The sequence below is a fragment of the Emys orbicularis genome, chromosome 6 (genome assembly GCF_028017835.1).
Source record: "Emys orbicularis isolate rEmyOrb1 chromosome 6, rEmyOrb1.hap1, whole genome shotgun sequence".
In the NCBI taxonomy this organism is placed as follows: Eukaryota; Metazoa; Chordata; order Testudines; family Emydidae; genus Emys; species Emys orbicularis.
The window spans coordinates 100,723,073-100,746,756 of NC_088688.1; the positions used below are offsets into that span (position 1 = coordinate 100,723,073).

The 23,684-nt window shown below is 42.6% G+C and overlaps 1 protein-coding gene across 1 annotated transcript; it reads left to right on the plus strand.

Moving 5' to 3' along the window:
• Positions 1-1,118: 1,118 nt before the first annotated feature.
• On the plus strand, positions 1,119-23,684 carry PSAT1 (phosphoserine aminotransferase 1). Its single transcript, XM_065406717.1, has 9 exons — positions 1,119-1,178; positions 5,702-5,762; positions 7,257-7,326; positions 8,163-8,368; positions 10,471-10,643; positions 12,333-12,502; positions 16,808-16,936; positions 18,972-19,109; positions 23,579-23,684. The coding sequence occupies exons 1-9, from the start codon at positions 1,119-1,121 to the stop codon at positions 23,682-23,684; spliced, it is 1,113 nt and encodes a 370-aa protein (XP_065262789.1).

The following is a 23,684-nucleotide window of genomic DNA, read 5'->3' on the forward strand; positions in this document are numbered from 1 at the left end:
TTTTTAATCTCTCCTCATTTGGCAGCTGTTCCATACCACTAATCATTCTTGTTGCCCTTTCTGAACCTTTTCCAATTCCAATATACCTTTTTTGAGATGGGAGACCACATCTGCATGCAGTATTCAAGATGTGGGCGCACCATGGATTTATATACAGGGCTGGCTCCAGGCACCAGCTTACCAAGCAGGTGCTTGGGGCGGCCACTTTGGAGAGGGGCGGCACGTCCAGCTGTTCGGCAGCAATTCGGCAGACGGTCCCTCACTCCTGCTCGGAGCGAAGGACCTCCCACTGAATTGCCGCCGCAGATCGCGATCGCGGCTTTTTTTTTGTTTTTGTTTGTTTTTGTTTGGCTGCTTGGGGCAGCCAAAACCCTGGAGCCGGCCCTGTTTATATAGAGGCAATATGATATTTTCTGTCTTATTTATCCCTTAATAATTCCCAACATGATGTTTGCTTTTTTGACTGCAGCTGCACATTAAATACAGTTGATCAATATTTTTTGAATGAACGTATTTTTAATAAAAAGATGGACTTTTACCTAAGCTGAAATTTTTTCACAAAAAAATGTGGTGCTATGTTTTACTCAAAATGTTTATACACGTGGTTGTTAAAATGTCTTGTTTCCTGAAAACAAGAAATTGGACATTTGGATCAAGAACTGGCAGCCCATGGGTAAAGTTCAGCATGGGAGACATACAGGATAATTGTGAAATTGCATGTCAGAAGCATGAGTCTCATCTAAGGCATCTCCTGTAGCCCTGCATTTGGATGCATTCCCTCCATCTTACTGGAGAGGGGGTGTGGCAGGGGAGCAAGGCTAGGGCTAGCACTGACTCGCAGAGCGTCGTCCCAGGCTCCATCCTCGCCTCCTCCAGTTTGCAGCGGCAGAATGTCGCAATCTCGGCTCTACCTTGCATCTGGGGGGGTGGAACGATCACGCTGCGGGCTCGTGGCGACTGGGCCAATGACTGCGCGACTCTCAGCCCAGCGGCCAATCAGAGCGTGGGTATAAACACACCCATGTGACAGGGGCCAATAGGAAACCAGGCCGCTGAGTGTGATTATTGCCCCGTGCTCTAGCTGGGCCCGCAGGCGGCTGGAGCAGTATCTTTCGGCCATGGACGCAAAGAGGCAGGTGGTTAACTTCGGCGCGGGACCCGCTAAGCTACCGCGCTCGGTGAGTACCCGGGAGTCCGCGGCCGCGGGAATTGCGGCAGCCTGGCGGGGGGACCCGGCTTGCTCTGGGAACGGGAGTTTGCGCCGGGGCTTGGCAGGGGGAGGAAAGCAGCTCCCCCCGCCCCGGGAATGGAACAAGACGCTGTTGCAGCGGGAGCGCTCGGGCTTGCACCGGAGATGGGGGGAGATGGACTCAGCGGCGTTTAGCACGGGGGTAAATCCGGCTCGTCTGGAATTGGGTTGGGGTGATTCAGGCTGGCAGACCCCCGCCCCGCCGCCGATCGCTCAGCGCGGGCCGGGGGAGGCGGTGTGCCCTGGGGAGAAAGAGAGGGGTAAGGATTGAAATGGGTAAAGCAGAGGCTGGGTGCTGCTAAAGTCAGCTAAATCTGCGGGCGTGCTGGCACTGGTTGTCTGGCTGCTTCTCCTGTTAAAAGTATTCTCAGCTCGGCACCGCAGATGCAGGCTCGAAGTCCTGCCCGGGGTCAGTGTTACCAGGGTCTGTGACAGGTCAAACTCCAGTTTGAAACCAGGGATCTTTCTCCTGAAGCTCAGACTGTGGTTTAGGTTAACGCCCCTCTCGGGATGCTCGCTCCAGTACCTACGGTTAAAGCAGTGCCTGCATTGCAGGGGACTTGTTTTACTGTTAACCCAAGTAGGTATCTACTAGTCCTCTCCCCTTAACTGCTAAACCTGAAGCATGTTGGTCATCTGTAATTCATTTTGTTCCAAGGCTAGAGACTTAGTGCATTGCTTTCAGGTATAACTCATTGGCATGTTAGGTAATTCTCACTGTCAGTTTTATGTGGCATATTGCCGGTTTGAGAAAAGGCATTTGGCTGAAATGGCATTTTCCCATTTGGCTATTGTCATTGCAGATCTGCAGACTGTGGAAAATATTAAGCTTAAAAAAATCCATACTATTAACACATCAGTGAGTTTTCTTTCTAGAAATAAAACTTGCCCTTACTGCCGGGGAAAATAAAAGGTCAAAGTAATCTAGTTCTCCTAACTGCAAAACCTGATAATTTTGTAATTAATTGTTGGATACTTACACCACTTTCAGTAAGGGAGATATTTCCAGATTCGTTAGTGTAACTACAGCAAATTAAAGCTAGAGCTAAGTGAAGGAGCAATCTTTAATCACTTTTATATGGAAAAAATGATAATGTCTAAAGTATAGACTCAATCCTTTGGAAAGTTGCATCAGCAGCTATCAGTTATCCAATTACATCTGGGTGGAGGAGTGGCTCATGCTTTAATTTAAAGCTTCCAATTTTCCACACAATGGTTATGTACTGTCAGCATTTTTTGTTTTTAGGACTTCTGTGTCTGGGTTTGTTCTAATATATTCTTGTTACGTGGCTGCTGTTCTTTCTCAGTCAGGTGTCTATTGAGCGGCATCCAGCGAATTTTCTGGAAATATTTTGTAGGTTATATTGCAAATAAACTTGTGTTTTCTAACAAAGCATTTAGACAGGAAAGCACTCTTTCATGGGTGCTGCTCTAATGTCTAATCCTGCAATCATTTAATTGCGAAGTATTAGTAGTCATGTGACCTATATGGGATTACTTGTGTGACTAAGGACTATTTTTGTAAGCGAGGGAGGACAGGATCAGGCTCTACAATTCGTTAGTTTGTTTTTGCCCCCCTTGTTTGGAAATTGCAATACTCTTGCAATGGAATGTTTCACTTCAGTTTTAGTAGGGTCTAATCCTGCTTTCCTTGCATTCCCCAAACTCCCATTGAAACAAAGGAATGCCAGGAGCTGTTGACTTTTGCACATTTTGTTTTAAGACTTGGGAGAGGGGGATTGTTAGTGTGTGAGAGGAAGAAGCACATTCTTTTGTAAAAGTAATCTCCTCCTCCCTCCCTTTTTTTAATTACAAATTCCCCTGAAACAATGTTACTAACACATAATACTGTTTTTAATTCAATTCTTAAGAGATCTTTGTATCTTGCTTGTGTTTTGATAATCTTTTCCCTCCTGAGCCAATCTGCATGTGCTGTCCACTAGTCCAAAGTTCACAGTCTGCAGATGTCAAAAGTGACACTCTTTCCAGATCAGTCAGGTGGTGACCACCTGGTTCCCTCAACAGGTCATGCAGATTTCTTATTGGGAAGGCAGTTTACTTACTGTGATGGGGATCCCAGGGGAGCCAGCTGAGGTCACTCAGTTAGGGTGAACTGCAAAGAATGGGGCAGACAATCCCCAAAGCTGGGGGATATTCCAATACTTAGATTTACCAAGTGAGCACAAACAGCTTCTTTTTTACCTCACTGGTTGCCCAGAACCCAACCACACAGTTCCCTTAAAGTAACCCAGCCTCAGTCCTCCACCCAGATACCCAAGTCAAGAATGATGATTTCTGAAAATCTTATTTCATCATATAAAAAAGAAAAGGTTCTACCAACCCCAAAGGATCGAACACATTACCTCCCAGGTTAATGAATGTTCCAGATCGTACCCAAATACACGCTTACAGCAAATTCTTATTAACTAAACTAAAATTTTTTAAAAAAGAAAAGAGAGCGAGAGCATGGTTAAAAGATCAACATTCATAGACATGAGTTCAATTCTTGAGGTTCAGATTCGTAGCAGAGATGGTGAGCTTTGTAGTTGCAAAGAGTTCTTTTAGAATTTAGCCCATAGATTATAGTCCAATGTCCAATATCATATTCAGGGTGTACCAGCTTAACTGGGATCTCAATCTTGTGACTCAAACTTCCCCTAATGAAGCTTAAGCAGATCTGAGATGACAGGATCAGGACCCAAGGGTCTTTTATACAATGTTCTAGCATCCACATGACTATAGAGTCCTGGGTAAACAATAGGCAATCAGGGTGACTTTGAAGTAGGTTTACTTCCTAAGCATCACCCGGTAATCATTCACACAGATTAACACAAGGCAGGGGTGGCCAACCTGTGGCTCCGGAGCCACATGCGGCTCTTCAGAAGTTAATATGTGGCTCCTTGTATAGGCACCGACTCCGGGGCTGGAGCTACAGGTGCCAACTTTCCACTGTGCCGGGGTGTGTGTGTGTGTGTGTGCACTCACGGCTCAACCCCTGGCTCTGCCACAGGCCCTGCCCCCACTCCACCCCTTCCCTCCCCCTCCCCTGAGCCTGCCATGCCCTTGTTCCTCTCCCCTCCCCCCAGAGTCTCCTGCATGTCACGAAACAGCTGATCAAGAGGTGTGGGGAGGGAGGAGGAGGTGCTGACTGGCAGGGCTGCTGGTGGGTGGGAGGTGCTGGGAGCAGGGGGTGGGTGGGGGAGCAGATGGGGGGCTGCTGACTTATTACTGTGGCTCTTTGGCAATGTACATTGGTAAATTCTGGCTCCTTCTCATGCTCAGGTTGGCCATCCCTGACATAAGGTAATTGCCTGTCTTTCCACCATTTGCAGATGATTTGCTATACATTTCAAAGAGAGATGAATACAGACATCCTATGTTTACAGTTCATTTAAATGTTAAGATGTTCTTTTGATCTCTGAATTAACAGAATACAGCATAGACAGGGACTGATTACATTGTTGACCCCTACCGATATATATGTAAATACAAAAACACCAACATTATCTCCCCATATTTCTTTAAGGGTTGAATTTGAGTCATTCATCCTGCAGGATGCTTAACCCTTTCTGGTCACATGTCACACTTAGTTTGTGCAATTCTTCAGAGCATATGATTCCTTGGCAAATCCATAAATGGTGTGCTTATGTTTGCCAAGGAGAGCTCTTTGTTGAGTTCTTCACTCTCCTCGCTCCTTTGAGGGGAGACAGAGAATATTATTTTCATTTTGTGAGCTAAGAATTATTCCAGTTGTGGGCAACATGGTTTAATGGTTAGACCCTGAGTGCAGCTCATTGGTGTATGATAGCAACAGGAGAGGACATGCTGGGGCATCTATTCACTTAGGCCTAGACTTTCAAAAGTGACCAGTGAATTTTTTGGGGGGCACATCATTTTATTTATTTATTTTTGGGAGTCCAACTTGAGACACCTTAAAGAAATCTGATTATCAGGAAGAGTTGAGCACCTGTGCTCTGAAAATCAAACCACTTTAAGTTGCCTCCAGGTAAGCCACTCAGAATTCACAAGTTTGCTTCTGGCCATAACTCTCAGAACCTCAGTTTCCCCATCTGTATACTGTAGCAAATTGGTGATCTACAGATAGAAGGAGCTAATATATGCTCCAAGTTTTGTTGTTGTTAAATCAGCACAAAGGAGGTGGAAAGGTCCAGCAAAACCATGCAAACACTGTAATAGTCCGGACACTGAACCATAGGACTATGACTTGAGATGAAGAATACCCACAGTGGGCACATGATTTGATTATCCTGTCATATGACAAGCTAGTAGATAAGGTGAAGTTGTAGTAGTAGTATCTGAAATTTCAGTAATTTTACAATGGACTGAGAAATGTCACATTGCCACAATATGCAGTAGCTGGGATGTTTATGCTTCAACACTGGCACACAATGATGACAAATTGATTAGTATTATTTTTTTTTTTTTGGGTAGGTATTGCTAGAAGCACAGAAAGAATTGGTGGACTACAAAGGACTTGGTATAAGTGTACTTGGTAAGGCTTTTTTAAAATTATTCTGTGTTTTACGGAGTTTAGAAGTTTAGCTGGATTATGAAATAAGTATAAGAAATTTTGAGCTGTAGATTTCAATCGTCACATTTCCTTTTAAAATTTCTTACCCCTTTAACCTCTGGAAGGCGTCTCTGAGTCCTGAGGATCTGCTTACACATTGTTTTCTTCTCTACACTAATCATCCACTAGAAGGTTATGAAGTGACATGTGGACAGAGATTTTATATTTTTATTTATTTTATATTGATCCTACACTGAGGCCCAGAGGCAAGGAACACAACAAATCATAGCTAGTGCTTCTGGATCTTTGCAAAAGATGTTTGTTCGTTAATTTTGTCAGTGGAGAATAAATGCCTTTTTAATGCCCCTATATTATATTTATCTATATTGTATAAATCTTCCAAATTTATATGAAGCCACATTTACATTTAAGAAGGAAATATGGGGTCCTGTTTGCTGTCTTTTGTGCCACATGCATGTCTGTTTCACTCTTCAGAGCCCAAACTTGCAAAACAAAAAAAGAAAGGAAGAAAAGAAAGTTTATGCAATGCACTTAGCAGTCCTGCTCTACGGGATCAGGGCCTTATTTTGTAATAAGTCATAAACTTCTACAAATAGAGTGAGTAAAGGTCTGATAATGAGGATTAATATTAATGATTCTTAGCTCTTCAACAGGATTATTGAACAAAGAAGCCCCTTAAAAACTACACTTTGGTTACAGAGCAGCTCTATACTGAGATGTTAAAATGATAAAAGGGAAAATATACTTGGATTGTTACCAAAAACAGAATTAAAAGGGAGGGAGTTAGAGCATGGGCCTGGGAGTCTGGCTGGAGACCTGGGTTTTAATCCAAATTCTGCCTCTGTCTGCTTTGAAGTATTAGGCAAATCCCTGGCACCAGATTTCAAACTTAGATGGTTAGTGCCATGTTTAGATATCTTAAAAATTGCTCTGAATTTCAGAGGTGTAGAGCACCCATGTGTGGGATGAAACTTAACTGGAGCTACAGATGTATGTCACATCTGAAAGTCCAGCCCCTTATTCGGCTAAGCTTCCGTGTTTGAAAAATTGGGCCTTAATGTCTCTGTGTCTCAGTTTATTTTTATAAAATGGGAATAATACATACCATCCTTTTTAGTGTGGTTCATGTTCTTCAGCAGAAAGGCACCATGCCCTGATTCAGCAAAGCACTTAAACACATGCATTAGTGCCTTGGAGCCTGATCCAATGCTCATTGAATTCAGTGGGTTTTGGAGCGGCTGCTTGCTGAATTAGGGATGGACTTACGAATGTGATTAAGTGCTTTGCTGAGTTGGGAACTATGTGAGCAAAGTATTATTAAAATATTAAGCATTGTGGTTTATATCAGGGACAGCTGGCTTACAGAAGGCTTTGCCGCTTATCCAGCTGTTTTATAAAGTCAAGTTTGTGCTATGGTTTTCTTTCATATTATCTCTATTTTTTTCCACCCTATAGAAATGAGCCATAGGACATCTGATTTCTCAAAAATTATAAACACAGCTGAAAATCTCTTACGTGAATTGCTGTAAGTTTTGGGTATTTTTAACTAACTCAATGATTAATGTGAAAGCCCTTCACATCAAAGCACCTGTTTTTCAGATACTATAGCGATAATAAAATATATAAATTTGGGACTGAAATTGATCTTCCATTTGCTAGTTTTTGTTTTATCTGAGTATGCCTAAAGTGTTTTTATTAGGTTTTATAAAATCTTATTAACTCAAAATAGTATGTTTTTAAAACTCCAATCTATCATGGATATAGACCTCATAAAGGACAGCAACCCTGTTAGATACAATTGTACATGCAAGTTTTTAAAATTTGGTCTCAAAGTTAAACTCCACTTTTAAGCTCATTAATTGTACACTTTTAGCATACATCTACCGTAACAATAGACCAATCTGTAAATCTTTGCCTTCAGGAGTCCATTCTTTTTTCTAAACAGATTGTTTCTGACATTGAAATTATATATTAAAATAAATGAAAAAATATGATTTTCTGTGGGCTATTCATGAACATTAATTCTGTTGTATGTATACACCATCTTACTTGTGGTTTATACATGCTACAATAGAATTAGTACTAGTGAATGGCTTTGTTTATTGTTAGTGTCAGAAACAAGCAAGGTTTTTTTGTGACATCATCTTAATGTTTTGTATTGACCAATGAAATGGCTCCTCATACCTAGATCAAACCAATACCAAACTGTTAACTTTTTGCTTTAATGTCTTTGAAATGACCCTATCTAAAACTGATATAACTCTCTCAAGACTTTTGCAGCAAGTGTAATAGCAAAGAGTGTACTAAGTCCTGTGCATAATTTTGTTTGAAATAGAAAACTAATTTCCTTCTTTTACACAGAAATATTCCAGAAAACTACAAAGTCATTTTCCTCCAAGGGGGTGGGTCTGGTCAGTTCAGTGCTGTTCCACTTAACCTTATTGGACTAAAAGAAGGAAGATGTGCAGATTATGTGGTTACTGGAGCTTGGTCAGCAAAGGCAGCTAAGGAGGCAGAGAAATATGCCAAAGTGAACATTGTTCATCCTAAACTTGGAAGTTACACAAGTAAGTTGACATTTAGCTTGCTGTGTCTGGAAATCTTGCATGTAGTCACATCTAACAAGATTTTCAAGTTGCTCTAGAACAATTCTCCCACATTTGAATCATTCCAGAAATGATTGTGAGGTTACTGAATAGAACCAGTTAAACAGTTGGGCGCCCAACCTTTTTTGAACTGCCAACATCATCTATGTGTTCTACCTGACAGTGAGAGCCATTAAACTGTTCAATGTTCTCCTTTGAGGAAGGAAGGGAAGCCCCATTCCTCAGGACTTTTAAAACTAGACTGAGCAGACCCTAGAAACTGTATGGTGGGGAACAATGCTGTCTTGACAGGGAGATGGACTGGATGATCCGATAGGTCTTTTACAATTTTAGTTTGTGTGATTTGATGAATAATCTAAAGCATTTAAAAAGGTGTAACCCATTCACAAGGGCACTGCTCTCTGCAAGTGCTGGGGATTCCCGCTTCAGGCAGTTGTCCTAAGAAGGCTGCTTCTGGAACCCTAGCAATTCCCTGTGTTCTGAAACCATTGGGGAAGGGAGCTGGTTTCCAGAAGCAAGTGGGCCTTGAGGGCCAGCCTGCTAAGTTGGGAAAGGAACTGGCCCCTAGGATGGAGGTGGGCTGGTTGGGAAAAGAAGCTTGAGCAAAGGGAACTGCACTGTGACAGTCCAAGAAGACTTCTTGGACAAAATGATGAACTGATTTATGTGCCCTAAACTTCTCCTTCCCCTTGCCATAGCAGCTATGGATATATCAATTGGCTGGATCTAGATGCAGTTCAGTCTTGCATAAATGCCTCTTATACTGTAAAAGGTATATCTTAGGGCTTGGCTACACTTGCAAGTTACAGCGCAATAAAGGAGCTCCGGGCGCCCTAGCTCACTCCCCGTCCACACTGGCAAGGCATGTAGAGCGCTCTGACTCTGCAGCTACAGCGCTGCTGGTACTCCACCTCGGCGAGTGGAATAACGTTTGCTGCGCCCCCGCTGGAGCGCCGTGGCACCAGTGTGGACCAGGTATTGCATTATTGCGCTCTGATCAGCCTCTGGAAACATCCCATAATCCACTTAAGTCAAGTGGCCACTCTTCTCATTGTTTTGAACTCGCTGTAGGAATGTGGATATGCCGTTTGAAAGCTCCATTTCTGACAGCCGGCTGCTTATCTGCTCCGAGACAGATTAGTGTGGAATGCTGTGGGGGGCGGGGGAGGGACTGCTGCTGGCTGAACTTACAAGACAGCATGCTGACATGCTCTCAGCCCCCCAAAACTCCACTCTCTCTCCACACACAACACACTCCCTGTCACACTCCTCCCCATCTCCCCCCCCGCCCCCATTTGAAAAGCACATTGCAGTCACTTGCATGCTGGGATAGCTGCCCATAATGCACCGCTCCCAATGCCACTGCAAGTGCCGCAAATGTGGCCATGCCAGTGCACAAGCAGCTGTCAATGTGGACAAACTGCAGCGCTTTCCCTACTGCGCTCTCTGAAGGCGGGTTTAACTCACAGTGCTCTACATCTGCAAGTGTAGCCATGCCCTTAATGGCTTTAACATCATCTTGCTATTTCCTAATTTTTGCCTATAAGTGGAGTCGCAGGATAGGCGCATTTAACGTACGAGATTTTAACTATACGCTCTCGGCAAAACAACAAAAAAAAAGAGATAACAATTTAAGTACTGTACCTGTAGTGCAGGTGATTCCGCCCACCATTCCACTCAATGAGCGTTTGACTATACGCGATTTTCACCTTGCGTGCTGACTTCAGAACCTAACCCCCGCATAAGATGCGACTCCCCTGTAGTGTTATGAGCTCTATTGGACCCATTAAAGTTAATTGGAGTTTTTCCTTCAGTGGGTGCAGACTAGAGTCTTTAGGGATGGGTACATTCTTTATTCTCAGTGCAGTAGGCTTTTTTTTTGTACCTAGCCTACAGGTGAATTTGATTTGTTGCTGGTAAAAACTTATTACACTAGGCAACAATAAACACTCTCAATAGCAATTTAAAGTTCAGTGCCAAAGTAAAGTTACACCAGTAAAATTAGAGTGCTGATTCTAGCTGTCTTCGGTAACCTTTGTTTCTCCTCTTATTATCTGTCTCAGAAATTCCTGACACAAGCAGCTGGAATCTTAAACCGGATGCCTCTTATGTCTACTACTGTGCTAATGAGACTGTTCATGGTGTGGAGTTTGACTTTGTACCTGATGTCAGAGGAACAGTCTTGGTGTGTGATATGTCATCAAATTTCTTGTCCAGACCAGTAGATGTTTCCAAGGTACAGTATCAAACACGCTCGCTTTACAAAGTGCAGTCCAACCTCTTCAAACTTGGATTAGACAAAAAAGTGGCTGGACTGTGGTGAGCATTCTCCACTCCCACTGAAGCTGTTGGAGCACAGGCCTCCTTTTTTTAGGTACCTTTATAAGGAATTAGGCACTCAAGTCTGAATATTGTGTCTCTAATGTGCTATCTTGTTCACTAAGAATTGGACACGTCAGATTATGTTTACTGCCGTGTGAGTGCTCAGCACTGTACACCACATTAAAAGAGAGACAGTCATGGCCTTACACTAAGAATCCTCTAAGATAGATAGTTGTTTGTGTTGTCTTAAGTGATGCTGAAGTGGCTCTCGAGTATTAGCTTTTCCTTCAAGTGGTTACAGCAGGGGACAAGGTGTCAGGACTTCTGGATTCTACCCTGACTCTGCCATGGACAAGCTGTATGACCATAGTTAAGGCTACGTTTGTCATGGAGGACATGGAAGTCATGGACTCCATGACTTTCAGAGACCTCTATGACATTCTCTGCGTCAGCCTCTGGGGCTGCAGGACTGGAGTTGGCAGCCAGCGGGGCCCTGGCAGGGTTCCAGCGACAGCAGTGACAGGGGCCCCCTTGCAAGGTTCCAGGGACAGGTGACAGACTCCGGAGGGGGCCCACCTCAGGCTTCCAGGGATGGGCGACAGCCTCGCACAGGGGAAAGGGGGACGCCTCAGGCGAATGGCTGGAGGTGTCCCATTTTCTCTTTGGGAAATATGGTCACCCTGTAGCTCCCAGCCACCGTGGGTGCAGGGACCGCCCCCCTGCGGCTTCCAGCTGCTCTGGGCAGAGGGGGAACCCCACAGCTCCCAGCCACCATGGTGGCAGGGGAAAGCATGGAGCTGCAGCAGCAAAAGTCACAGACAGGTCATGGCTTCCATGAATTCTTGTTGATTGCCCTTGACCTGTCCGTGACTTTTACTAAAAATAACCATGACAAAAATCTTAGCCTTTACCATAGTCAAGTCATTTAATCTCTGTGCATCAGTTTGTCTGTCTGTGAAACAGGGATATGACACTTACCAGTATTTCTAAAGTGCTTTGGTATTCTTGCATGAAAGGCACTATGGAAGTATGAAGTGTTATTGATTTGTGTACTTTTTCACTTGTAGTGAAACATAGGCATCTGACTTTCCATAGCAACTTGTGCCAGGGGAAAGTAGGGCCAAATTGGGTTTCATTGAGTCTCCTTTCCTTTACTTCCCTTTGAGTAGTTAGAGATTATAGGGTGCCAGTTCTGGACCAGTGGGGGGTTTGTTGAAAATGCTGCTATTTGTTTTTCAAGCAAATTGTTTTGGGGTACTAACAGATGGAGACAGGCTTCTCTGAGAATAATTTGTGGCTACTGGGTGGACCCTTGGTAAACAAAGTGAGATGGTTCTTGAAGTGAACTGCCTCAGATGAAAGAAGGTATTTAATTTTGACAGTACAGATAAACAAAGGAAAATGTTGATTATCTGAAATTTGGAAGTGACCCCTGAAATCAAAATTGATCCTCCTCCACCCCTCAAAAATTGGGATATGTTTTCTTAGCCATTCAGATAATGCTGTGTAAGTCTTGATATTTATAGAGAGACAGATCTTATAACTATATAATATTTCTGAATAAGTCATTGCTTCTAAGAAAATCATTTTCTTTCTATTAAAGTTTGGTGTCATTTTTGCTGGTGCCCAGAAGAACGCTGGCTGTGCTGGAGTAACTGTGGTAATAGTGCGCGAGGATTTGCTGGGCTTTGCACTTAAAGAATGCCCTATAGTATTGGACTACAAAGTACAAGCAGGAAATGGCTCATTATATAACACTCCTCCATGCTACAGGTAACTTGTTCCTCCAGCAAACTACAAGGCTGGCATCTGCTGCTATTGTCAGAAAAGATTTCAGAAACTGAATGTACATTTTGCTACCAGGTCACAAATAGACTAGAGGATAAAGTACAGTAAATCAAATCATTATGACTTTGAGTGCGGGAACTACTATTGTAAGCCCCAATCCTGTGACTTAAATCAGGGTTGAAGGAGGGAGTTGAAAGAAGTTATTATACAGTATGTACTTTTTAGATGATAATTCCATGCTATAGCAGTTTTAGGGCCAAATTCTGTGCTGACCATAAACTGAAGTAGGTCCAGTGAATTTCAGTGGTGATGCCTCAGTTGATGCAAGGAGAGAATTTGGTCCTTAGTCTTTATCTTCAGTCAGTCAGTCCAGATTGATTTATCTACCATCTTCAGCAGACAAACCTAAGGCCCAAATATCCACACGGGGGAAAAAACCTACATAGGGAATTGGAAACTCCCCAAAGTTCCTTGCATGGAGTTTCCCACAAAACTTTCCCTCAAAGGCCAGGGCTTATTCCACTTTCCCTCCAACTGCCAAAGCAGCCAGCATTTCAGACCCTAAAGCATGCAGATCCCCAGCAACATACTGAAGGCCAGAGCCATGTACACACAGATCTTCTGTCTCCACAGCACATCCAGGGCCCCCTTTCCCTGCCCATGGAATACCTCAAGCAGTGAACCCCCCTGTAGGGTGGAGGGGACAATGTATATCCCGCCTCTACATTGCACCTCCTTCCTTCCTTCCCGTGTAGCGTCTGGGAGTGGGGAATGGTACTGTGGAGGTGGCTGATCCCTTATCTGCATGATGGGTGGAGGAAGAAGGGTAGCTATGTGTGGAGGATCCCTTCAGCAAACACAACTTTGGGCCTTCCTTTCAAAGTGCATCCTGCACAGCTGAATCCCTCTGTATCTTCGTTGCTGGAAAACGTTGATGGCAGAGACTTATTCTTTTAAATAATTTTTCCTAAAACATTTTCTATTGTTGCGACATCATTTACTGCAATAGCTATTAAAGTGAGATTGTAGTCAAGAGTGTGAAAACTGGCATCTTGGTGATTTTGTATTTATCCTCCGTCAGAGCTTTTCATAGTAAGTTTGCGCAGATTACCACTTCAGGATCAATCTGACATCCAAAAATAAAACTCTTCTTTCTGCTTCATAATCATCAACCGCAATCAAGATCATAGAATCTGAATGCATCTGGCAATTTTGTGTATAGATGAGGCACAACAGAATACAGCTTGCTCTTCCACAGCTACTGCATAGTGACACTGAGCTGCTGACAGTAGAGAAAACAGGCTTTGCTAGTGGAAGATTCAAAAGACATGTAGGCCCGATCCTGCCTCATCTATAGTAAAACTTATATTGACTTCAGTGGGATTGGAAGCATTTCCTGTACAGTTTGTGCAATATAAAGGTGATTTAATAAAATACAACCATTGTTCTAATCCAAAACTCATTTTTTAAAAAGTGTATGCCCTGTACCCCAGAATACTGTTTTCTGGCAAACTTTGGAAAGAGTACACTCTGCTTTTTAAGATCAAAATCCTTCGGTGCAAAACTTCCGTTAATACAATTTTATGGCTGGTTTTTTCCCCCACATAAGTCAGGAATTTCAGCATTGTTTCCAGCATAAACTAGGATTGGGCCGTATTGAACATTCAGTGTATATCATAGGCATGATAATCTTTGTATTTGGGGTCTACCTTAATGCCTTAACTTAGTATATCTGTGCAGTGGGTCAAGTTACCAGAGATGTGGGCTCTGTAACTTTGAATTTCCTGACTGTTGCATGTATTAAATGGGACTCACAGTACGGAAATGAAATATGGCTTTTTATATTTATATTTATTAATAGAGCACTAAATCGAGAGACTGTACGTTCATTTCAGACTCTCGCTCTGGAGCTTTGAACGCCAAAGTGCACTGCACCCTATAGAGCACGCACATTTGAAACTGGTGGTACCGGGGCCCAAAGACGGCAGCTCCTGCGGAGTCCCTCCTGAAGTCCTCTTGAAAGTTGGGCAGGCTGTTCAGCGGAGGAGGGGGGTTGACCTTGTCAATAGAAAGGTCTTTGTACATGTATTTACATATTTGCTCTCCCTGTTTACTTAACTGGGTAACAAAGTGCTGTGCATGCTCAGTAGGCTGTTTTTACTGGCTGATAAAAACCTTTATTTTGTAACCACTTATTCTCCTGCTCGCCAACGTACACGTTCTGTGTTGAATACTGTGTATTTGGACATGCCAAGTTTTAAATCCAAACCATTCATGGTTTTTCAAATGCAAAAGTGTTTCCATTTGAAAAACAAAAAACTCACCATACCTTGGAACTCCAACAGCGTAGATTCCACATTTGAGGTGCAAACAAAAATTCATTTCTGGGCTGAAAAGTACACTGAGAAATTTCAGTCATTGGTGATAATTTGTTTCTAATGGAAGTGCTTTTTCAGCTATAACTGCATATCTATTCATATCAACTGGAGTGGGAAATGCAGTCATTTTAAAATAAAGTTATGATCCAAAGTCTCTTCCTTCTTCCCACCCAGTACTTGGCCAGCTTTTACTTCATGCCAGTGAACCACGTTGGAGGATGTTCCAGAATCCGTGTTTAATACTAACCTAAATTTTGGCAGGATACAGATCTGTTTGGCTTGGTTTTAGGATACCTGTTCTATTCTGTAAGGAAATGGCAAAGCTTCTTTCCTTTCCTTCTGCCTCCCCCTATTCTGTTCCAGGGCTAGCTGGCAAATAGGCAGGAAATATTAACCGAATTTGCATGAGCCACTTAGCAGAACATTGAATTAAATTAATGTGATGCTGATAGTCTTAACCTATTGGCACTAAGAGTCTTGACTTTCTGACACTAAGCTCCTCTGCTAAAATTAATAGCAAATTTGCTGGAGAAATCTCATTTCTCAGTTCCAAGGATTTATTTTATATTTAAAGCTTCTCCAAATCCTTTTGACTGGCATGGCAGAAGGGTAGGGGATTTTCTCTTGCTGAGTGGTTTAAGAGTGTCACTTAGGGCTCAGACCTCCAAACCTTACTTGCCTAAGTCGCCCCACAGACTTGGGTAAGTATGGGCTATTTGCAAAATTTACCCCTATGCAGAGGGCCAGTGGAAAGGCTATGCATCACTTAAATCTTCAAAATAGATGCATAGACCTCTGCATAGGGATAAATGACACTCTGCTGTCATGAAGATTGCAGGGGTGAGCCCTCAAAGCCATAAGCTGCTGTGTTAATTTATAACAGGGAGTCCATAACCTCTCTCCTTCCACAATGTGTTTCTGAAGTGTTTAAAGATTTAGCATCCAAGGAGAAATTAAAGGTAGTGATGTTAAAAAAAACCTCTTGCTAGATCTGTATGAGAGAGATTTGTAGGGTAATGTTGTCTAAGAACTTCCTTGGAAACTGTAACAGAAGGATTAATAAAAGCAAACTTTTTGGAATTATGCCATAAAAACTTGTGAACAGTTTGTTATGTAAAGTGGTGTAGTCGTGGGAAATGCCTGAACTTGAACAAGCAGAGTTTTGTAGCCAAAGCAGAAAGGCAAAAGGCTTTGGAGATTTTTACATAATACTGGGTAACTGGCCTTGAGATCACTACAAATCAACAGGCTTCCAGCTCTGTGCTTAGGAATTGAATTGGAATTAATAAATATAAAATATTTATTGTTGCCACAAGGATAATTGTTTAATGTGAAAAATAACTTTAGATGACAATGGGGTCATGGACATATGTTTAATGGTCATGAAAATAAGACTAGATTTCTGGCATAAAGCAGGCAGGTACAATGCAAGATCATCCACAGAGCTTTGTCAGTGTAGTGGCACTGGGTCTATGAAACCATCTGCTGTTCCAGCCCTGGGTCTCCCTGAGATTTCTCTACTAAAATTCCCAGTTACAGTCTCAGTTCTGCAGTCCTTACAGAGGCAAAATACCCAAATGAAGTCTATGGGAGTCATGCCCTGATAAAGACTGCAGCATCTGTCAATAGGTGGTGCAATTATTTTATGGAGAAAACTCCACTAGGAACTAGGTTACATCCAGCAAACTTGTCACTTGTGAAGTAAACAGTTACTCCAGTTAGGCCCAGAAATTTCACCTGCTTTAAAGTTGTCATTATTGGGAATGTAGTCCAGATGCTAAATGTGTAAGTTATTAAAAACAATAATATCTCTCCACTTAATTGTTGAGAAATTTTCAGAATGAAACCTGACTACTACTTTTTTCCATTTTTTAATAATATGATTTCATAATGTTTTCTTTTGTTTCCTCAGTATCTATATCATGAGTTTGGTCCTGGAATGGATAAAGAACAATGGTGGGACTCCAGCTATGGATAAACAGAGTTCAATCAAATCACAAATGATTTATGACATTATTGATGAATCCAATGGATTCTATGTGTAAGTTGCAATAACTTGTCTTGGTTTAATATTTGTTACATTGTGTTCACACTTATAAATTTAAAAAAAACTGTGAAACTAAAGCATTGAGTGCTGCTAAAACTTTTTCCAAATGCTAAAATCACGGGCAGTGGGAGGGGAGTTGATTAGCACAAGCATTACCTTTAAACTCCTTTTCTCTGGTCAGTGTCCAAGGATGAATCTGAATCTGTTGCATTGCAATGGGAAGTTATTTAAATCTTAGCCTGTACAGCTCAATTGTGGAAGCATATTAAGAGCTCTCGTCTAAACATAAAATTCAGTACCTAGGAAAAAGTGGTCCATCTCTGCACCTTAAGGGATGCATGGGCAGAAGCTTTTATACTATAGCCTACATTTGGTGTAGATAGCCGATGTCCTTGGAAGTACTTTGACTGATTCAAAATAGACATGCCAAAATAGGCTTTAATATTCTAACAAGATGCAGTATGTGCTCCCCCACCCCAATCTCTTCTTCACACCATCTCTTTGTACAGTCTAGAAATGGTGTTAAACTCTCCCCTGTCCTTTCATCCAGGGACCGGTGAGTGACATGCTCATACTCACCCATAGTGCTGAATCCTACTTTTTACTGAAATCAATGTCTAGAAACTCCCTTTGGAATGAATGGGAGGAAGATCAGGCCTAAAAATCATTAGTAACTTATGTTCATCAAATACAACTGAAAGTGTTTTTCAAGGAAATTTAACACCAGATCCGCTAAATCAACATCACTGCATCGATCGCAGCAGTGCCGATCTACTGGTAAGTGTAGACATGGTCTAACTCTCAGATTGCTTTGAAAATCCCAGACTAAGGGTGTGTCTGGGCTAGGAAATGTGGCTAAGATTAGGTTGAGGTTAGCTAACACATCATAGTTAACCTCAGTTAACTTTTTCTTCTAGTCTAGATGCAGGGTAGCATCTCTTATCTTGATTTAACTGATCAAGACCAAACCTAGGGTGAACTGTGACCAACTGAATCAAGGTAAAAGATGCCACTCTGTGTAGAGAAGGAAGAAGTTTGAAGTTAGACTAACATTAGTCCAGCTAACCTCGACCTAGCCTTAACCATGTTTTGTAGTCTAAACACCCACTTACATTTTGGCTCCATTCATCTCGCAACTACACTCAACCATGTGCATCATAACTGGGATGATTCAACCTTCACCAGTCCTGTGGCTCCCTGTGTTAAGCAACATCACTCCTTCTCCATGACCATTGTGAGAATGCTAGTCAGAATGGCAGGGAGAGATCAGGGGAAACCCGAGCCTACCACCATATACAGACCTCTTCGACCACCCAAGAGCGCGATTGTTGTCAAGGCACCTGTTATGGGCCTACTGGCCCAGCGCAGATTTCTCTGTGATGTTGATGTGGTATAGAGGATGGTCTGCAGTTGATGTCAAACCCTTATACTTAAACTTAGCTGGCTTTGATTGTCCATGCTGCTTGAGGGCCCTTCTGAACAGATTTTGAATGAGTAGGGTCAATGTTCAGCCAGTCTACACGCCTGGGGCCAACGAAAGAATCCCACATGCTGCTGTGGCCAAAGACCGGCAATGTCACACATCACTGACAGCTGCCCTCTGACTAGATCTGGTGGTGGTCTGAGGGCTCTGCACTTTGCTGACAAGGCTGCTGCAAATTGGCTTGGCAAACTCTGTATCCAATAAGAAGAGTGGAGAATACAACAGAATTTCTACTTTAAAAAGGATTTGTTATGTTTTGGCACTGAAAACCTGTATGGACACAACCTGCACTCCTCAGTGAAAGTTTGTGTGTGCAAGGAAATGCAAGATCAAATCTTCATTTGTTATCACAGCAGCATACTATTATAATACGATTCTTTTTTAAAAATCAACATTCAAGTGACCCCTGGCTGAAACGACAGGGGAGAGTGACTTTTGTGGCTAACCAAATGTGATTACTCAGGCAAATACATCCATTATAACTTCCATAGATGGATTAAAAAAGAACCTAGATTAAGGACAAAATGTAATAATTGCATTTTTCAGATGCCCTGTGGAGAAAAAGAGCCAAAGCAGAATGAATATTCCATTCCGCATTGGCAATATTAAGGGTGATGAAGCGCTGGAAAAGAAATTCCTTGATAAAGCTGTGGAATTGAATATGATCTCTCTGAAAGGACATCGGTAAGTACAAGCCTGGGGTGAATTAATTTGTTATAACTTTTTTAGGTCCCTGTGCAAAATGAGACAAAATGGTTGCCATTCTCCCCCAGTACTATAGCAGCACTATCATCTGAGTGGGAGTATTGGGACTGGCAGTCCCGAGGTTGTAATAGGAGCTGCTACTTCTTTGGGCTTGGAAGGTAGGGAAAACTTCCTCCCTGTTCTCACCATCTAAGTCCTTTGGCAGTTCTTCCCAGTCTGGTTATTCAGGCAGCATGCTGGGCAAAGGGGTTGTATTGGATGTAGAAGTCCAGCAACAGAGTGGGAGCTACCCAGTGTATTGCACCCAATGCAGCATGTATGATTACCTGCCCTATGGGCTGGTGGCATATGTTTGCATTTGGTGCAAGGAGCTCCGGGCCCTCGGAGACAGTGTACGGACTCTGGAGACCAGGGTGGTTGAGCTGGAGGAGCTAAGGGAGACAGAGGGGTACATAGATATGACTTTCCGGGACACAGTAGAACGGTCCCACCCCCAGTCTGACAGCCTCTGTGCTGTTGAGGAGGATGAAAGCCTCCGGCAAGGAGAACATCCAACTGGAGCAGAGGGAAATGATCCCATAGTTGGGACCCTCCTCCCAGATGATGTGGTATCCTCTTGCACTGAGGATACTTCTCCGGGGGAGGGAGCTCCAGTTATTAGGAAGAGACAGGTATTGGTAATGGGCAATTCAATCATTAGAAACATAGATAGCTGGGTTTGCAATGATTGGGAGAACCGCATGGTGACTTGCCTGCCTGGTGCGAAGGTTGCAGATCTCTCAAGACATCTAGATAGGCTTATGTGTAGTGCTGGGGAGGAGCTGCTGGTGGTGGTGGTACATGTAGGTACCAATGACATGGGGAAGGATAGGAGAGAGGTCCTGGAGGCGAAATTTAGGCTGCTAGGTAAGAGATTGAAGTCCAGGACCTCCATGGTAGCATTCTCTGAAATGCTTCCAGTTCCACACACAGGGCCAGTTAGACAGGCAGAACTGCAGGGTCTCAATGCATGGATGAGACGATGGTGTAGGGAGGAGGGGGTTAGATTTAATAGGAACTGGGGAAGCTTTTGGGAGAGGGGGAGCCTATTCAGGAAGGATGGGCTCCACCTAAACCAAAATGGAACCAGATTGCTGGCGCTTAAAATTAAAAAGGCAGTAGAACAGTTTTTAAACTAAGGACTGGGGGAAAGCCAACAGGTGCGGAGGAGCAAGAAGGCGTGAAACCGTTAAGAGGTGTCTGTGGATGGTGTGAGGCTGGTAGTGGCCCCTGGTGTGCCGGGACTGGGTCGTCTTGGAGTTGGGTTGCTTGGGAATGCAGCCCAAAGCTGGTGGTAAACTCCATCTAAGGCTAAATTGTACTATAGAATCTCTATGGATAGTAATTCCATGCTTGAAAAATAAGAATACAGCAGTAGGGCTATATTACAGACCACCTGACCAGGATGGTGTTAGTAACTCTGAAATGTTCAGGGAGATTAGAAAGGCTATTAAAATAAAAAATTTAATAATAATGGGGGAATTCAACTATCCCCATATTGACTGGGTATACGTCAGCTCAGGAAGGGATGCTGAGATAAAGTTTCTTGATACCTTAAATGACTGCTTCTTGGAGCAGCTAGTCCTGGAACCCACAAGAGAGGCAATTCTTGATTTAGTCCTAAGTGGAGCACAGGATCAGGTCCAAGAGGTAAATATAGCTGGACCGCTTGGTAATAGTGATAATATAATTAAATTTAACATCCCCGTGGCGGGGAAAACTCTACAGCAACCCAACACTGTAGCATTTAATTTCAGAAAGGGGAACTACACAAAAATGAGGTTAGTGAAACAGAAATTAAAAGGTACTGTACCAAAAGTAAAATCCCTGCAAGCTGCATGGAAACTTTTTAAAGACACCATAATAGAGGCTCAACTTAAATGTATACCCCAATTTAAAAAACAGTAAGAAAAGTAAAGAAGAGCCACCGTGGTTAAACAACAAAGTAAAAGAAGCCGTGAGAGGCAAAAAGGCATCCTTTAAAAGGTGGAAGATAAATCCTAATGAGGAAAATAGAAACTCTGGCAAATGAAGTGTAAAAATATAATTAGAAAGACCAAAAAAGAACAGCTAACCAAAGACTCCAAAAGTAATAACAATTTTTTTTTTTTAAATACATCAGAAGCAGGAAGCCTGCTATACAACCAGTGAGGCCACTGGACGATCGAGATGCTAAAGGAGCACTCAAAAGACGATAAGGCTATTGCAGAGAAGCTAAATGAATTCTTTGCATCGGTCTTCACTGTTGAGGATGTGAGGGAGATTCCCAAACATGAGCCAGTCTTTTTGGATGACAGATCTGAGGAACTGTCCCAAATTGAGGTGTCATTAGAGGAGGTTTTGGAACAAATTGATAAATTAGACAGTAATAAGTCTCCAGGACCTGATGGTATTCACCCAAGAGTTCTGAAGGAACTCAAATGTGAAATTGCAGAACTACTAACAGTCATCTGTAACCTATCATTTAAATCAGCTTCTGTACCAAATGACTGGAGGATAGCTAATGTGACGCCAATTTTTAAAAAGGGCTCCAGAGGTGACCCTGGCAACTGCAAGCCAGTAAGCCTCACTTCAGTACCAGGCAAATTGGTTGACACTATTGTAAAGAACAAAATTGTCAGACACATAGATGAATATAATTTGGGAAATAGTCAACATGGCTTTTGTAAAGGGAAATCATGTCTCACCAATCTACTAGAATTCTTTTAGGGGGTCAACAAGCGTGCAGACAAAGGAGATCCAGTGGATATAGTGTATTTAGATTTTCAGAAAGCCTTTGACAAGGTCCCTCACCAAAGGCTCTTAAGCAAGATAAGCAGTCCTGGGATAAGAGGGAAGGTTCTCTCATGGATTGGTCAGTTTTCAGAATGGAGAGAGGTAAATAGTGATGTCCCCAAGGATCTGTACTGGGCCCAGTCTTATTTAACATAGTTTATGAATATCTGGAAAAGGGGGTAAACAGTGAGGTGGCAAAATTTGCGGATGATACAAAACTACTCAAGATAGGTAAGTCCCAGGCAGACTGTGAAGAGCTACAAAAGGATCTCACAAAACTGGGTGACTGGGCAACAAAATGGCAGATGAAATTTAATGTTGATAAATGCAAAGTAACGCACACTGGAAAACATAATCCTAACTATACATATACAATGATGGGGTCTAAATTAGCTGTTTCCAAGCTCTTTCTTGAGTGGTGTCATTGTGGATAGTTCGCTGAAATCATCCACTCAATGTGCAGTGGCAGTCAAAAAAGTGAACAGAATGTTGGGAGTCATCAAGAAAGGGATAGATAATAAAACACAAAATATCATATTGCCTCTATATAAATCCATGGTATGCCCATACCTTGAATACTGTGTGCAGATGTGGTCGCCCCATCTCAAAAAAGATATATTGGAATTGGAAAAGGTTCAGAAAGAGTCAACAAAAATGATCAGGGATATCGGACGGCTTCTGTACGAGGAGAGATTAATAAGACTGGGACTTTTCAGCTTGGAAAAGAGGTGACTAAGGGGGGATATGATAGAGGTCTATAAAATCATGAGTGGTATAGAGAAAGTAATCAGGAAGTGTTATTTACTCCTTCTCATAATACAAGAACAAGGGGCTGCCAAATGAAATTAATAGGTAGCAGGTTTAAAACAAACAAAGTATTTTTTTCATGCAACGCACTGTCAACCTCTGGAACTCCTTGCCAGAGGGTGTTGTGAAGGCCAATATTATAACAGGGTTCAAAAGGGAACTAGATCGATTCATGGAAGATAGGTCCATCAGTGGCTATTAACCAGGATGGGCAGGAATGGTGCCCCTAGCCTCTGTTTGCCAGAAGCTGGGATTGGATGACAGGACATGGATCACTTGATGATAACCTGTCTGTTCATTCCCTTTGGGGCACCTGCCATTGGCCACTGTCCGAGGACAGGATACTGGGCTGGATGGACCTTTGGTCTGACCCAGTATGGCTGTTCTTATGTACATGCTTAGGAGAGGAAGATTAAGATGTTAGCCTGGGACTTGGGTGGCCTGTGTTCAATTTCCAGCACCACCAGAGACTTTTCTGTGTGACTTTGAGCAATTCATGTAATCTTTCTGTGTCTTAACCCCATTTTACAGATAGGGAACTAATAGCACTTCTGTATCTCATAGGAGTGTTGTGAGATTAAATACATTAAAGATTGTGAGGTGCTTAGACACTAGGATAATAGAGGCCATATAAGTAGCTAAAATAGATGCTTGGCTCCCGTTGACATCAGGGGAAGCTGTGTGGACATATCAAAAGATGGAATGTTACCTCTCATTACCATGAATGTGAATTATCCCCATATATTGAGGGGAAGATAGCTGTGTGTAATGGTAAGCACACCTTTACTGATATGTACAAAAATAACTATTTTTTGCTCTCAATTCAGATCTGTGGGAGGAATACGTGCTTCTTTATATAATGCTGTGACAATAGAAGATGTTCAGAAGCTTGCAACATTCATGAGAAGCTTCATGCAGATGCATCAGCCATGA

Coding starts and splice junctions, on each gene's coding strand:
- PSAT1 (XM_065406717.1), top strand. CDS start 1,119: ATGGACGCAAAGAGGCAGGTGGTTAACTTCGGCGCGGGACCCGCTAAG. Junction 16,937..18,971: donor GAATCCAATGGATTCTATGT/GTAAGTTGCAAT, acceptor TGCATTTTTCAG/ATGCCCTGTGGAGAAAAAGA. Junction 19,110..23,578: donor ATCTCTCTGAAAGGACATCG/GTAAGTACAAGC, acceptor CTCTCAATTCAG/ATCTGTGGGAGGAATACGTG.